Consider the following 15,702-nt stretch of genomic DNA (forward strand, 5'->3'; position numbering starts at 1 on the left):
ACCCATGGGAGTCGAGGAGGAAAAGTGTACCAGCCCGCCCTGCTCGGCCTCATAATATTACTCATGAAACATTCACATCTTCATGTGACCGGGAACATCACGCCAGCCTTCCCATTGGTGGAGACGGGATGAGCCCAGAACAGGAGATGAAGTTCTATTGGTTTACTAAAGAGCGCTGGAGAGGCTGCTGAGCAATTTCGGATCGATTGATTCAGCCCAGTCAGCCCACACGGACGTGGGCAAGGATAAATACGGAGAAGGGCAGTTCAACTTCTCTTCTTTTCATGGATGCCGTATCAAATAAAAAGATAAAAAGCAGCACATTCGACTTGATATACAGTAAGAGAGATGAGAACAATGCATTAGAAGAGAGGGTTTAAAGCACAGGTGTCAAACTCAACGCCCAGGAGTTAGAGTCTGTCCACAGCATGTACTAATTTAGTTGGTTTTGAAAATATAAAGATTGCTGATGAAAATTAGGTCAAATGTGAAAGATGCAAAAGGTTATTTTTCTGAAAGTTCCTGTTAGTTTTCAATGTGTGAGCTGCTGCTACATGCTGCAGTTCTGACAGTGAACTCATCGCTGTGGCTGCATAATCGCCTTTGCTCATTTTTAGTTGGTGCAGAAAAGCAAATATTACAAGTGTGATCAAAATGTTTCAAAACAGCTTGAATAACTGCCCATGAAACAGTCACTAAAAGAAAACCTTTTTAACAAAGTGTGGGGGGAAAAACAAAATGTATGAAATAGGCATACAGGATTGAGTTTTTACACCAGCACGTGATGCCACTTTAATTCTTTATTTTTACTGTGTCCCATAACAGAAAGCATGATGGTCTTACATATGAAAAATGAGTTAAACTTTGATATGAGCCATTTTTGGACTGAGTTGGTAACTGAAACAAATACACTTGCAAGGTAGCATCTGCAAACATTGTTCCCTTCATTAAAGCCTTGAAACCAAACATGAAGATAATGAGTTTTGTCCATATTTGACCTACTGCTATCCACATTAATGACACTTAAACAATGTGGATAGTTGTTTTTTTTTTCTTTGTTTCTCCTTCTTCCTTTTCAATTCTGTCATTATATCAGCCAGAAATCTCAATGAAAGCAAAGTGAGACAAGGAAAAGCACTTTATGAAGGCGAATAAAACACGCCACAATACAACACACGTTTCAAAGAGTTAACTTGTGAAAACAAAACAAAAACATAAAATGATGACAACTGATTACACAAATAATGCATCACTCAATACATTAAGGCACCTGAAACAAAAAAGGTTTATGATGGGCTTAGAAATGGTTCGTGTTGCACTGGTAAAACACTTTAAGGCTGCTATGTTGGGCCAAATCCTGAGAGAACAAAAAAAAAAATACATTTAAATGCTGAGTTGGAATAACATTGGTGATTTGACCAAGAAAAATATAGCACAGAATTGGTCATTCCGAGTGACAAACTGCAGTGAGTTGGCCTTATTCAACATTATTCTCTGTTTAATTTAGTAGCAAAGTATCACCGATTTGGTAAGTGAAGTAAAAATCAGGGGGGGGAAAAAAAAAAAAAAAAAAAAAAAAGTAGTCGCCAGGTTCCCTGCAACAAACCATTTTTAAACCCTTCAAAAAGACCTTCATGGGTGGTACCTCATTGTAAAGGTTCTTTACTGTGTGACTCTGGATATTGGACATTTTATAAAACTTGCCAATTTTGACTGGCATAAATAAAAGGAATGGCATTGTAAAAAAAAAAAAAAAATTAAAATAATATTAATCATAACAATAATAATAATAATAAAAATGTGTGACTTGTCTTAAGTTACTTATTTCAAATATACACAGCGACTCCATTGTTTTGTATTTACACATATGTACAGAGTAATCACTTCTGTTTGGATCAAATACCTTGAATGGCGTTGCTGTGAAATGGAACTCTTTAAATGCACACATTGACATTTGAGATTTGGAAACAAGGAGGTCAAACAGGGCAGCGCGACTCGGAGCCTCGAACGGGCTCGTAGAAAGGCACTTGCTACCAACTCAAATACTGCAAAAGAAATCCTCAAACAGAGCTTTCAGCCAAGAAAATTGAGAGACAGGACAAAAATCATTGAAGGCCACATAGTAGGCACTGGGGTTTCTCTCCCCCTTTCCCCCCCCCCAAGCAGAGTATTTTGGTAAGGCTGGCGTGTGAGGCCTCAGGCGGACTTGAGGGTAAAGCCGAGGGAGGGTTTTCAACAACCAAATAAAACCCTTCTTGGACCTTAAAAATTTGGATCTGTCCCTGCCCCATCATAGATGCTGACTTCTCAAAGTCATAACAGTCTATAAAACAAACAAAAATTATACAGCCTTTTTGTTCTACTTTCAAATGATTCATTGTTTCTTAAATGTTTTTTTTTTTGTTGGTTTTTTTTTGTTTTTTGTTAAACGAACAAAAATTGCAGCGGGCTTCTTTTACTCCTGAAAATTGTTACATTTTGGTTTAATAGATCATTAAAGAAAAATACAAACGGAAGCAAAAACATAAAAAAAAATTCCACTGTGCTGCCTGAAATCAAAAGAAAATGTCAGGTGACAGTGAGAAATATGACGATCACAAAGCAAATAATGGCTTATTGAAACACAAAGCCTCTTTTTTCCAAAAGGTAGTCAGTCCAAAACAAAGAAAGGCTGCCTCGCAGCTTCGCTTCCACTTTGCGAGTCTATACTTCAAATGTCTTATACACAATGGTCTCTGACATCTTTCTGGCCAGTCATGACGGCGCTGACATTTTTCCAGCGGTTGTCTTTGGGGCTGTAGCCTGGGGTCCGGTGGGGCGTTCTGAGGGGCGAACTAGAACTGCGCGTAGTGCAGATCAGCCCCCCACTCGACGGCACCGCAGTCTTTGAGTACTTATAAACTGGCTGCTTTCCCGCCTCCGCTCCGCACATCTCTTCCTCCAGCTCTAGCTCGCCTTCCGTCTCCTCCTCCTCCTCCTCCTCCTCATCATCATCATCATCACACGTCCGATAGGAGGGCTCCATGAGCTTTTTGCGCTCTTGCTCGGCCTCCCTGTTGCTCTCTTTCAGCAGCTGCTGTTGCTGCTGCTGCTGCTGACGTCCCACCACTAGCGGAACTGGCTCCCAGTGGTTGTTGACGCTGTCGTCGGCCGGTAAGCGCACGTTCCTTTCGCGCTCTTTTCTCCGTTTGCGAGTCCACCAAACGCAAACGACGATGCAGAAGAGGCAAAGCAAACCGAAGATGACGCACAGCAGAGGCACCAGGTAGTCTGTTGATATATGACAGAGGGGTCAGTGAAGTTACATAGCAGAGTCACTACGAGTTTAATGAAGGCCCACTTGTCCACCAAGCAGTTCAGTTTTCACTTTGGTGAGCAGTGTTGTCGTAACGATGTACACGGCACCAAAACTATAAATGGATGGTCGTAGATGACCACAATGGAACACGCTGGGGAACTGTTTATGACACTGTTCACGTTCAATTACAGCCTGTAAATGGCATATACAGTAAATAAAAACATCATTTAACCTGATAATGTAGAGATAACACATCCCAAGACTTGGTATAAACTCACTAAATTTGAACTTGATTCATGCCAAACTGGGTCTCCTGATCTCCTTTTGACTACTGCAGTGATTCCAAACCACTGTGCCTCAGCACACTGAGAGGAAGTGACCAATTTCACTTAAATGTTCAGAATATTATTTATTTGCTACTACTTATTAGGGCTTCAGCTATCAAATATTTATAGAAGCGATTATTCTATCGATTAGTTGAATAATAAGATATAAATTTAGTTTGCACTACAGTTTATCGCAAAATATTTTTTCCGATTACTCTTTATAAACCGATGAATGATTAATGAAAACCAAATAACTATTAAGCAATATCAAACGAGCGGGAGAGATGCCGTACGTACTCACCAACCTTTTTAAAACCGAGCTACTCCTTGGGTACTGATTAAGTGAAGAGCTACTAGTTTGATATAGACTTTTGAGACCGTCAACTACAGATTATTCATACTACAGCTGCCAATAATTATTTCCGTAATAGATTCAACTGACCGATTATGATTCATTTACTGTTTTGGTCCGTAACATGTCAGAAAAATAGAGGAAGATGTTGATTATTGTTTGCCAAAGTAAAAGCAGAAGTTGCCAAATGTCTTATTTTAATCAAATGCAAAGATAATCGGTGCCCTTGGTTGGGAAATACTGGAAATTACTAATTAGTGTAGTAATGGATTTATCATGGAGATCATGTGTTACCATTCCAGACTGTATCATTGCAAACCCAACTAACCTGAACCCTTTTGTGGAAAAGTGTCTGAATTCACTGATGTGGTTCAAAAGCTCATTAACACCGACCGGCGCTGTTCAGTACTGACCCACTGAACGGGATGTGACCTGCGTTTCCACTTTGACCTCAATGACCGCCAACATGATGCTGCTGTTGTGCCTCTTTGACAAGGTGCCCACTATGGTGTTGGCCGTCTCCTGTATCAGGCTGTGGTCTGCGAGATCTTCGGGCTGGAAAGACTGGCAACCAAGTCAGAGAAGATGCAGCAGCTGTGAGTCCAAAAATCGGCACCAGTAACATCTAACCCTTTGTCGCCATCGTTACTTAAATGAAATATTTAATACAACTAAACAGAGTTACATTACAGCGTTATATAAATGTAATCATTTGGCAATACACTTTTTTGTTATCCTTTAAACTAGGGAATTTGCCATGGAATATAATCAAGGAAAGGGAAGGACACGGTCGAGGAAGCATGCTGAAAATTAGATTATGATACAGCAGAGTGAGATAAAGATGATGAAAAGTAGATATATTTATATATTTTTTTTAAAACACGCATGGTAAGCAGTATTTCGGGTTCATGGACTTACGATGGCCACTTCGACAGCGTCCTGACTGGAATGAGAAAGGTCACACAGCAGGAGGAGAGTGTGGTCTTTTGCCAAGGTTCTGGTGTCAGGGAGATATCTCAGCTCAAAGCAGATGTTCTCCACTGTTGTACCCTGAGAGAAAACAATAAATCATAGTAATTAGCAATAACATGAAGAGCCTCCCCGGACATTTTATATCAACAAATCACAGAGCACGAGAAGATGGGCCTCACCAGTGGGACTTTGTCTTTGTTGAAAACCAGTGTGATGCGGCCACAGTTGTTGTCCAGGTGCCCACTGTTTGGCTGACACTTGGTGGTCGTTTGCGTGAGCGCTTGAGAGCAAACCCCCCACTGATGACAAGGCGCCGAAAAACATGTGAGGTATCTGTGTGGTTCACACTCGCGTCCAGCAGGGCACGACTGAACGGTCTGCTCCGGGTCCGAGGACTGGAGGCGGCAGGGTCGGCGACCGCACTGGACCTGCGGTCGAATGGGCCAATCAACGTTTTGGTAAAGTAATTCTGCATGTTGTCATCACGTACTCCATCCATTTTCTACCACTTATCCGAGGTCGGGTCATGGAGGCAGTAGCTTTAGCAGCGACGCCCAGACTTCCCTCTCCCAAACCACTTCATCCAGCTCTTCCGGGGGGATCCCGAGGTGTTCCCAGGCCAGCCGAAAGACGTAGTCTCTCCAGCGTGTCCTGGGTCGTCCCCGGGGTCTCCTCCCGGTTGGACGTGCCCGGAACACCTCACCAGGGAGGCGTCCGAATCAGATGCCCCAGCCACCTCGTCTGGCTCCTCTCGATGTGGAGGAGCAGCGGCTCTACTCTGAGATCCTACCGGATGACCGAGCTTCTCACCCTATTTCTAAGGGAGAGCCCGGACACCCTGCGGAGGAAACACATTTCAGCCGCTTGTATCCGGGATCTTGTTCTTTCGGACCCACAGCTCGTGACCAAAGGTGAGGGTAGGAACGTAGATCGACCGGTAAATTGAGAGCTTCGCCTTTCGGCTTAGCTCCTTCTTCACCACAACAGACCGATACAAAGTCTGCATCACTGCAGACGCTGCACCGATCCGCCTGGGCAGGAACTCATCCCAACCTGGAGAGGGCACACCACCCTTTTCCAACTGAGGACCATGGTCTCAGATTTGGAGGTGCTGATTCTCATCCCAGCCGCTTCACACTCTGTTGCGAACTGCTCCAGCACCCCTGAATAGACCTTACCAGGGAGGCTGAGGAGTGTGATCCCCCTGTAGTTGGAACACACCTTCCGGTCCCCCTTCTTAAAAAGGGGAACCACCACCCCAGTCTGCCAATCTAGAGGCACTGTCCACGATGTCCACGCGATGTTTAGGAGTGTCAACAGGACAGCTCCACAACATCCAGAGCCTTTAGGAACTCCGGGCGAATCTCATCCACCCCCGGGGCCTTGCCACCGAGGAGCTTTTTAACCACATCGGTCACCTCAACCCCAGAGATAGAAGAGCCCGCCTCAGAGAATCCAGACTCTGCTTCCTCATGGGAAGGCGTGTCGGTGGAATTGAGGAGGTCTTCGAAATATTCTCCCGACCGACTCACAACGTCCAAAGTCGAGGTCAGCAGCACCCCATCCCCATTATACACAGTGTTGATGGTGCACTGCTTCCCCCTTCTGAGACGCCGGATGGTGGACCAGAATTTCTTCAAAGCCGTGCGGAAGTCTTTCTCCATGGCCTCACCGAACTCCTCCCATACCAGAGTTTTTGCTTCAGCGACCACCAAAGCTGTATTCCGTTTGGCCAGCCGATACCCATCAGCTGCCTCAGGAGTCCCACAGGCCAAAAAGGCCGATAGGACTCCTCCTTCAGCTTGACGGCATCCCTCACCGTTGGTGTCCACCAACGGGTTCGGGGATTTCCGCCACGACAGGCACCGACCACCTTATGGCCACAGCTCCGGTTGGCCGCCTCAGCAATCGAGGTGCGGAACATGGTCCACTCGGGCTCGATGTCCCCCGCCTCCCATACAAAGACAGGATATTTAATGTTCAAACTGTTGGCACCGCCGGCTTCTCTGGGCCAGAGCTCATCTAAGATGGACTGATGCAAACTGGAAAAGTGTTCTGTGGTCCGACGAATCCACATTTCAAATTGTTTTTGGAAATTGTGGACGTCGTGTCCTCCGGGCCAAAGAGGAAAAGAACCATCCGGACTGTTATGGACGCAAAGTTCAAAAGCCAGCATCTGTGATGGTATGGGGCTGTGTTAGTGCCAATGGCATGGGTAACTTCCACATATGTGAAGGCACCATTAATGCTGAAAGGTACATACAGGTTTTGGAGAATCATATGCTGCCATCCAAGCAACGTCTTTCTCATGGACGCCCCTGCTTATTTCAGCAAGACAATGCCAAACCACATTCTGCACGTGTTACAACAGCGTGGCTTCGTAGCAAAAGAGTGCGGGTACAAGACTGGCCTGCCTGCAGTCCAGACCTGTCTCCCATTGAAAATGTGTGGCGCATTATGAAGCGTAAAATACGACACCGGAGACCCCGGACCGTTGAACAGCTGAAGCTGTACATCAAGCAAGAATGGGAAAGAATTCCACCTACAAAGCTTCAACAATTAGTGTCCTCAGTTCCCAAACGTTTATTGAATGTTGTTAAAAGAAAAGGTGATGTAACACAGTGGTAAACATGACCCTGTCCCAGCTTTTTTGGAACGTGTTGCAGCCATAAAATTCTAAGTTAATGATTATTTGCTAAAAACAATAAAGTTTATCAGTTTGAACATTAAATATCTTGTCTTTGTATTCAATTAAATATAGGTTGAACATGATTTGCAAATCATTGTATTCTGTTTTTATGTTTAACACGACGTCCCAACTTCATTGGAATTGTGTGTGTGTGTATATATATATATATATATATATATATATATATATATGAAACAGTTACATCAGAATAAATGGTACCTTTGTGCAGTCCACTTTTCCGTTGCCACAGTAGCAGCTGTTGCACTCCTCCTCCCAGCGGCTGCCGTGAGGAAACTGCAGCCCGGCGTAGTGACATGACTTCCCAATACCTATGACTTTACACACACAAGACATGTTGAACATCCTGTCTGTATGAATGAGGAATAACATGTCACCATAGATGCCATTATGTCCCAAATAATAGAAAAAGTGTTTACATTCTTGACATCGGACTCCTGTTCTACCGAGCGGACAAATGCAGCGGAAACCATTGATCTCGTCCACGCAGGTGGCGCCGTAGGCACAGGGTGAAGACTGGCACTCATTGATGTCTGAGGAACAAAGAGGGGCACCAATTAGGCAAAATGATCTGGGCACAACAGGGGTTTTGCCTATGACACAAAGCAAGATGACCTGTGGACACTTCTTGTTCAAAAGCAACATATTGCAAATACGAGCATCTATAGTCTAGAATAGTCATTCTCAAAGTGTGGTACAAGTACCACTAGTGCTACACGAAAGAATCAATGCCCAAATACAGTACGGTTGCATTTACCTTTTTAGTACAATACATTTGCATTTAATCAGTTCTTATTTGTTGTTGTATTTTCCTACATTTAAAGGCAGTGTTAATGTTCAAACTGTGCGCAATGTTACAGTGGCTTACAATGATAAATGTACGCCTTTGGAATAAACCCTTTCCTCATTGTGTCCTCAGTGATGGACACTTAAGCTTACTACGCTACTCTATGCTAATGTGGGTCATGATGGTGGAGGGAGGGCTAAGATTTTTTTTAAGTGGTCCTTGGTGTCAGAAGTTTTAGAACCACTGGTCTAGAAATATTAATAGCTAAACAGAGGTAAAAGGCTCATCAAGATCCAAAATGTCTTCTGAACAAGAGAACCAAAATGTACATCCTACAAACAGTGAATATTTTAAGTCTCCACAAACAGATTTTGGACAATCTTATAAATGAGGAATGTGGCTGTGTTCAGAATTAACCAATCAAATGCAAACTATTGTTAACTCATGGCAACACACCTGGCACAAAGGGGTTTATTTTTACCGTTTCTAAAAGTTTTTTATGGAGTTGTATTTAGGTCACATTAATGGTGGAAAAAGGTTAAACGATTAATGTTCATCTCATTTTGTTTATATCACAAAAACCTGGCATTTGAACAGGGGTGTATAGACTTTTTATATCCACTGTAGGCACAACAAATGAAAACCTAGTTTGATGAAATAAGTGTCTGAACATTTTAAATGTGATTTTTCCAGTTCAATTCCTTTCTGCCAAATGCGCAATCTGGATCAGACCCAGATGAAAATGATTTGGCACTTGACACTGCAAATGAGATACGATCGGGCAGAAATGTGAGTCATGCGCATTTTTGACCATTATATAAAAGATAGTATGGACAAAATGGATTAATGGACAAAATGTAATGGGAAAATCTTTCTTGGCAGGGGTAGAATAAAGCCGCAATATAAGTGTGTGAAATAACATCTCATTCGCTGTTTTCCCGCAGTGACTCCCATGATCACTAAGAACTTCGGCCATTGTCATTTGCGATTCACACAAACAGTCGGAATAAGAAAGCTTAAATTCAGGCTGGACAGAAAAGGTGGACACTTTCTGGCCATAACAAAGGAGAAAAGAAGAAGAATTTCAGGGTCACTGGTTAATTTCTCTTATGTGGGCAATTGTGTGACTGCGAGTAAAGAGGAGGGGTGACCTCTGACCCCTGGAGGGACAAAGAAAAAGCCGAGAGGGCGCCGTCCGGGGCTTGGATTTTGCTGTTGATGTGACCCACAATAAACGAAGTATTTATTTATTTTTTTATTTTTTTAATGCACCTCATAATTAGATAAACCTCATGTTGGTACTCACTGATTCTGCAGTCAGGCCCGGCAAACCCGGGGGCGCACTCGCATCTAAACCAGTTGACTCCGTCCACACAGATACCACCATTGTAACTGAGAGAGGGCAGACATAAATGATTCTTAGATGAGGGTGTGTGTACAAGATCTACATCCTTTCCACTTGCAACAAAGCACATCGTGTGTCTGTGTGTGTGTGTGTGTGTGTGTGTGGTGTTAGGGGGGTTACAAAGCTCAATTCAACTCATCAATACAAGCTTCCACCTTTCAGATGCTAATAGGCGTGTCCAGTCCCTCCCCTCCTCTCCTCTCATCATGCCACTCTTCCATTCCTCCTCAAAGCCCAGCCCAGCATCCCCTCCTCCAGGTCGCACAGAAAGAAAAGGGACATGTGCACTACCTCCTCCTCTGCCTCTCCACCCCCCACCTGCATTCACCATGGGGTGGTTGGTATTACTCCACCTCTCCCTGTCCTATTCATTTCCCAAAGCTCTATGCTCGGTGAGACGGCCCTTTGAGGCTTGATTTAAGGACAACTTCCACTGATTTTAGGGAGTCCCTGCACCCCTTACTGCCTTGCGAGGCCTGTGTGAAGTGCAGAGAAGAGGGAGGCTGGGATAAATGGAGGGGAGGATGGGTGGAGTAGCTTTGACGACAGCACTGGAGTGTGTGAGGCAGGAAACGATACATACCATGGATGAGGGTTGCAGTCGTTTATATCTGTTGAAGGAGCACAAAAGACATTTAGTGGCAAGCTTGTGAGCGGTCTAAGGCAGCAAATTGGATTTTATTACGATTTTTTTTATAACATTGGCAAAGGCAGTGAGACTTCACACATTTTTTTAAAGGCACAAATAGAAGAAGAAGAGAAAGCCTACTTTGGCTGCAGGTGGGTCCTTCCCAGCCCTCTTTGCAGATGCAAGTAAAGGTGTCTACTCCTCCCACGCAGGTTCCACCATTCAAGCAAGGACTGGAGGCGCATGTGCTGTTCTTGGCTGTCAAAATATTCAAAGACCAAAGATTGTTAATGAAAAAAGGAAAGCGTGGATGCATTTGTTAAACCACATTTGAGCCGAGTTCAGTAATTGTTGTTTCATTAATAACCATTAGCCCTAAAACAATTTGGGACCATGTCTTCAGTGCACATTTATAATACACAAAGTTGCAACTTGGTTTAGAGGAAACATTCAAAAAGAAGTTGGGGCTTTACTTAAAGAGGAAGTTAAAGTCTATTAGCTACCAGTGTTAAAAGTTATTTTTCTGTCACCAGACCACAGAACTAGAGCTAAAGGTACTTTAATGGCAGACCGAACTAAATTTGGGTAAGCAGCATTAATTAAAAAAAAAAAAAAAAAAAAAAAACTTCTTCAGTGTTTACTGCTAAAAGCCTTTCACCAACAGGCAATGTGTGCCCAACTTAAACAGAAGCTCAGTCTACTTATTAGGCAGGGTTAATTAGCAAGAGATGTCAAACTGAAATATACGCAGTCAACACTGGTGGCGTTTAGTTAAAACATACACTACCAGTCAAAAGGTTGGACACTGTTTTTCATTTAATAGCTCTAGAAAACGGGTCCAAACTTTAGAATGTATGTTTTAACAAAAAGTTCATTTGTTCCCAAGGGGAAGCCTTTATTTTCTTATTATCGCAAGAGGAAAAAAAATTAGTTATTATTTCTGTGAAAGCTCATGCAAGTTAATGCTAGGGGGGAAAATTGCTGGGAAGAAAAAAAAAAAAAAAAATTCAAAGACCGTTTAGTATCAGGAGTAATAAAGAAAACCCCAAGAGGGGAAAAAACAAACAGGAAATCTTATTGTTATTTGCTTTTTCTGTAAATGAAGGATAAGAATCTATTACAATTGTAAATCTCATTTATGTGGAGAAAAGGTCATTAAAAATTGGATATCTGATTTTGGTGAAAAACATCTGAGATCGTGTATTTAAGTCCATATTGCCCAGCCAGCCTGACTTGAAAATTCAAGCATTGCAAGGGAAGTCAGATCATTCCAAAGGCCTCACCTGTGTTGCATGTGTTTCCTCCCCAACCAGGTGGGCAGGCACAGCGGAAGGTGTCCCCGTGATCATAGCAGGTGCCTCCATTACTGCACGTGGTCGCGTCACACTGACTCTCACCTGTCCCAGATCACAAACACACACTTACTGTATGTCACACATCCACACCAGCAAACGGATATAAACTATCAAGATGTACAACATGGTGGACTTGAGGCCACTGCAACGTGCGAAAGACTCGTTACTCACGCGAATGGCAGGTCTTTCCCTTCCAGTTGTCGGCACACTCGCAGTAGAAGTCGTTGACGAGGTCGACGCAGCGGCCGCCGTTCTTACACGGGTTGTGTCTGCACTCGTTGACATCTGAGGAAGGCAGCGAAAAGGACTTTTACACCGTTTGGCCCTAAATAAACCACTGAAGGCCTGATTTACTTAAGGTTTGCGGGTGCAAAAACAGGCGCAAACGTGATTGCTCATGCAAACAGATGTGGAAACTATCTACTAAGCGGGCACATGCATTCTGGGATGATTATATACAAATAGATTAATCTAGCATGCGCAATGTGATTGATCAAACCAGAGACGAATTGCGATGGCTGATTTTGCATCTTTAAATACAGCATTTGAAAGGCAGGTGCCAATCGCACTACTGTGCATAACCGCGACAAGGTAGGCGCAGGCAAAATGAGGCAACGAGGAAAAGAGACCTTTCCAGCTCGTGGAAACATTTTTGAAAGGCTAGAAACAAAACTCATCACGGCATATCACAGGGGTGTCAAACTCATTTTTGTCGCGGGCCACATTGTAGTTATGGCTTCCCTCAGAGGGCCGTTATGACTGAACCCATATAAAATATTGTCTCATATAATGACATACACAACAAATTGATGGATAACTAGTTTTAAAATCAGAATCAGAAGCCAATAAAAAAAACTATTACATTTATCAAAAAAAGGTGATTGGTCTCAAAATGCTTGCAATATCTCAACATTATACAAGACACCAATTTTCGTATTTTCACAAGAAACATGAAGTCGACACACATGATTTGCTTTCGCGGGCCACATAACATGATGTTGTAGGCTGGATCTGGCCCCCGGGCCACCAGTTTGACACCTGTGACATATCCAGCAATGCAATTTTGGAGCTTCTGAATGATCTAGCCTAAGGGCTGACTTGGAGGCAGTCACAAGGAGTCGTCATGCCGTCCCGCCTACGATAAAATTAAATCGACTCAGCATTTCCTCACATCTGCAACATTTCATACCTCCAACCATCCATTTTCTGAGCCGCTTGTCGCGGGAGTGCTGGAGCCTATCCCAGCTATCTTCGGGCAGGAGGCGGGGTACACCCTGAACTGGTTGCCAGCCAATCGCAGGGCACATATAAACAAACGGCCATTCGCACTCACATTCACACCTATGGGCCATTTAGAGTCTTCAATTAACCTACCATGCATGTTTTTGGGATGTGGGAGGAAACCGGAGTGCCCGGAGAAAACCCACGCAGGTATATACAATTTCCACACACTCGGGGGCAAGCAAAATTTAAAAAAACATGGCTTTTGTGGAGTTGCTGGCGTCCCCAAAATTATCGGTGCGATACATTTCTTTTCTGTAACTCAGTATCCTTCAGTATTTTTTTTGCCTCTTCCAATTCCAATATTTAAAACTTAAATTTTGTACTTGTGGTGCTCTCCTAAACGTTCCATGGCGAATACTATCAGAGCTAAGGGGCAAAACCCGCTTTTAAATATGTCAATCTCCACTACTTTTACACACGTTGCCAACAGCGCATGCAATGTTAAGAATTTGTAAATCAACAATTTAGTAAAAGATCGCAATCACAGTAAAACGCCCATCAACAGTGTGCGCAATCTGTTACAGTGAACACTAAATTCAGCACCTGCTATTTGGGATCCTAGAAAATGAGCCCCCAAGTGTTTGAGTGACAGTGGATTTGTTAGAAGTAGAAAATATGGGTGCATGTCGGGAACTCACTGAGGTCGCAGAGTTCACTTTCCCAACCGTCAGGACAGAAGCACTGAAACGAATTGACGCCATCAATGCAGGTTCCCCCGTTTCTACATGGACTATTGAGGCAGTCATTAACGTCTGAAACATGAAGAAGAGTCGGAGGTTAGATTTTCGTAGCTAGTCTCTCGGTTTGTGATCAGGGTGAAACAAAAACTACAGTATATAAAACCGCGATACTTCAAATGTTGTGGGAGGTTGGGCCATGGGCCCAGTAAGAACTTTTCATTTTGGTGTTGATCAAGGATTTTATTTTATTTTCTTTTTTCAAACATTTACTAACATTCCACAACTTTTTCCAACGTTTTCCTTAATTTTGAGGTGACTGTTACTCACATTTGACAAAATTCAGACATACAAGAGACTAGAATTGTTTTTTTGTACATTTTGTGGTTGATCCAAATTGGTCCATCTATTTTATAGCTCATTCCTTAATTAAAAGCTACAAAAGTTGATTTCAATTAAACTTGGGGCACAGAATTACCCTTAAATGTTTGCGCTAATCTGCATCACGATATATTTTTCCCCACTTATGACAATCTTGTGAAACATCCAATCAATTTGGTGCGCATCCAAATCGGCATTGTGGGTCTGTCTGCACTGTACCGAGTGCTCTTCTCGTGTATGGCTGTAATTCCCCTCTACGTACTCTCATGACAATAGATGCCGCTGAACCCTGGATCACAGATGCAGGTGAAGTTGCCAGTCAGCCCGCTCACGCAGCGCCCTCGAGGTCCGCAGACGTTGGAGGAGATGTGCCGCACTTCTGTGGAGTCGTTAGTCGCTATGGCAACAGTGCAGCTGTCGATAACTGCAAGCAAATAAAGAAATAAACGGCACGGTTACTTCCTCTATTCGGCCTTTTTGTTGCAGCCCAGATTAAGGAAGATAGTAAAATGGGCTTTTGTCACACGGCGTCTGACTTCAATGTAAGATTACCTTGACAAGGTGTGGTTTTGCAGTCCTCCTTGGGTTGCTCGCAGGTCTTTCCTTCAAAGCCCTCAGGACATGCGCAGTAGAAGTCCTGGACCATACTGTGGCACTTGGCTTGGTTCTCACACGGGTTTGGATCGCAAGCATCCGAAGGGGACGAGATCCGGATCTTGGTGGATAAAAGAGATGGGAGACATATTGTAATCAAATCAAAATAAAGCCTAGATTTGTGTGCATCAATCCCAAGAAACCAAAGAGTTGTAACTGGACAAAATGACGACGAATGACTGAACTGGTTGTTTGGCCCACCGGCTGCTTAGCTTTGCTTATGCCAGCCTCCCTTATGAAGATAAACGTTTACGAGTCAGCCTTGGAAACCTTCCCTAAGCTCATGAAGAAGATTCACACGTTTGTTTTAACATCACTGACATGCTCAATTAGCCTAGAGCAAAAGCTGGAAAAGGAAAAGATAAAGACATTGCTAGCAGACACATTTGGTAAAACTGTATATTGACACGATTGGTGAACGAAGTCAAGATAAACTAGCAAAAGAACCACCCTGCTCATGACCATGGCTGCATGTTTGGCCTTTTTTTTTTTTTTTTTTTTTTTAAACACTTCAATACAGAGGTTGGAGGGAAAATCTCCAGGTTTTTGTAAACATCACTACTGTGCGTAAACGCTGGGCTGCACCCGTTGCCATTTAAGGTGCTGAACAGGAGAGTTTGTGCGGGTCAGCGGAGTGGGTGAAGTCTGTGGTCACACGTAGTTTATTTTAACCCAAGTGTCATGCACATATACCAATTTTCTTTACTATTTGGATGTGTGTGGTCAGAGCATGGAAGACTAAATCATTATATTTGAGTGGTTTTCCTTGCATTGCCTTATGTTGAGGACGTCATTTTGGAGGGCATTATAGAATTCTTCATTTTCTTCCCTTTTAAATCATAACAGGTGTTGGTTGGTATTACAACATCTTCATCA

General features: G+C 43.2%; 1 protein-coding gene across 2 annotated transcripts in view; it reads right to left on the reverse strand.

Moving 5' to 3' along the window:
- Window positions 1-787: 787 nt before the first annotated feature.
- jag2b (jagged canonical Notch ligand 2b) overlaps window positions 788-15,702 on the reverse strand; it is a 61,068-nt gene continuing 46,153 nt past the window's right edge. For both annotated transcript variants that reach the window (XM_061704262.1, XM_061704261.1), the window contains 14 exons: window positions 14,725-14,887; window positions 14,435-14,596; window positions 13,753-13,866; window positions 12,002-12,115; window positions 11,759-11,872; window positions 10,617-10,733; window positions 10,431-10,458; window positions 9,749-9,834; window positions 8,075-8,188; window positions 7,857-7,972; window positions 5,128-5,376; window positions 4,895-5,026; window positions 4,390-4,540; window positions 788-3,270 (listed from right to left, as the gene is read on the reverse strand). In XM_061704262.1, coding sequence (XP_061560246.1) covers window positions 2,720-3,270; window positions 4,390-4,540; window positions 4,895-5,026; window positions 5,128-5,376; window positions 7,857-7,972; window positions 8,075-8,188; window positions 9,749-9,834; window positions 10,431-10,458; window positions 10,617-10,733; window positions 11,759-11,872; window positions 12,002-12,115; window positions 13,753-13,866; window positions 14,435-14,596; window positions 14,725-14,887 — 2,211 coding nt within the window. In that variant the 3' untranslated portion in view covers window positions 788-2,719. The remainder of the gene's footprint in view (window positions 3,271-4,389; window positions 4,541-4,894; window positions 5,027-5,127; window positions 5,377-7,856; window positions 7,973-8,074; window positions 8,189-9,748; window positions 9,835-10,430; window positions 10,459-10,616; window positions 10,734-11,758; window positions 11,873-12,001; window positions 12,116-13,752; window positions 13,867-14,434; window positions 14,597-14,724; window positions 14,888-15,702) is intronic.

This window comes from Phycodurus eques, chromosome 18, assembly GCF_024500275.1.
Source record: "Phycodurus eques isolate BA_2022a chromosome 18, UOR_Pequ_1.1, whole genome shotgun sequence".
Classification (NCBI taxonomy): Eukaryota; Metazoa; Chordata; class Actinopteri; order Syngnathiformes; family Syngnathidae; genus Phycodurus; species Phycodurus eques.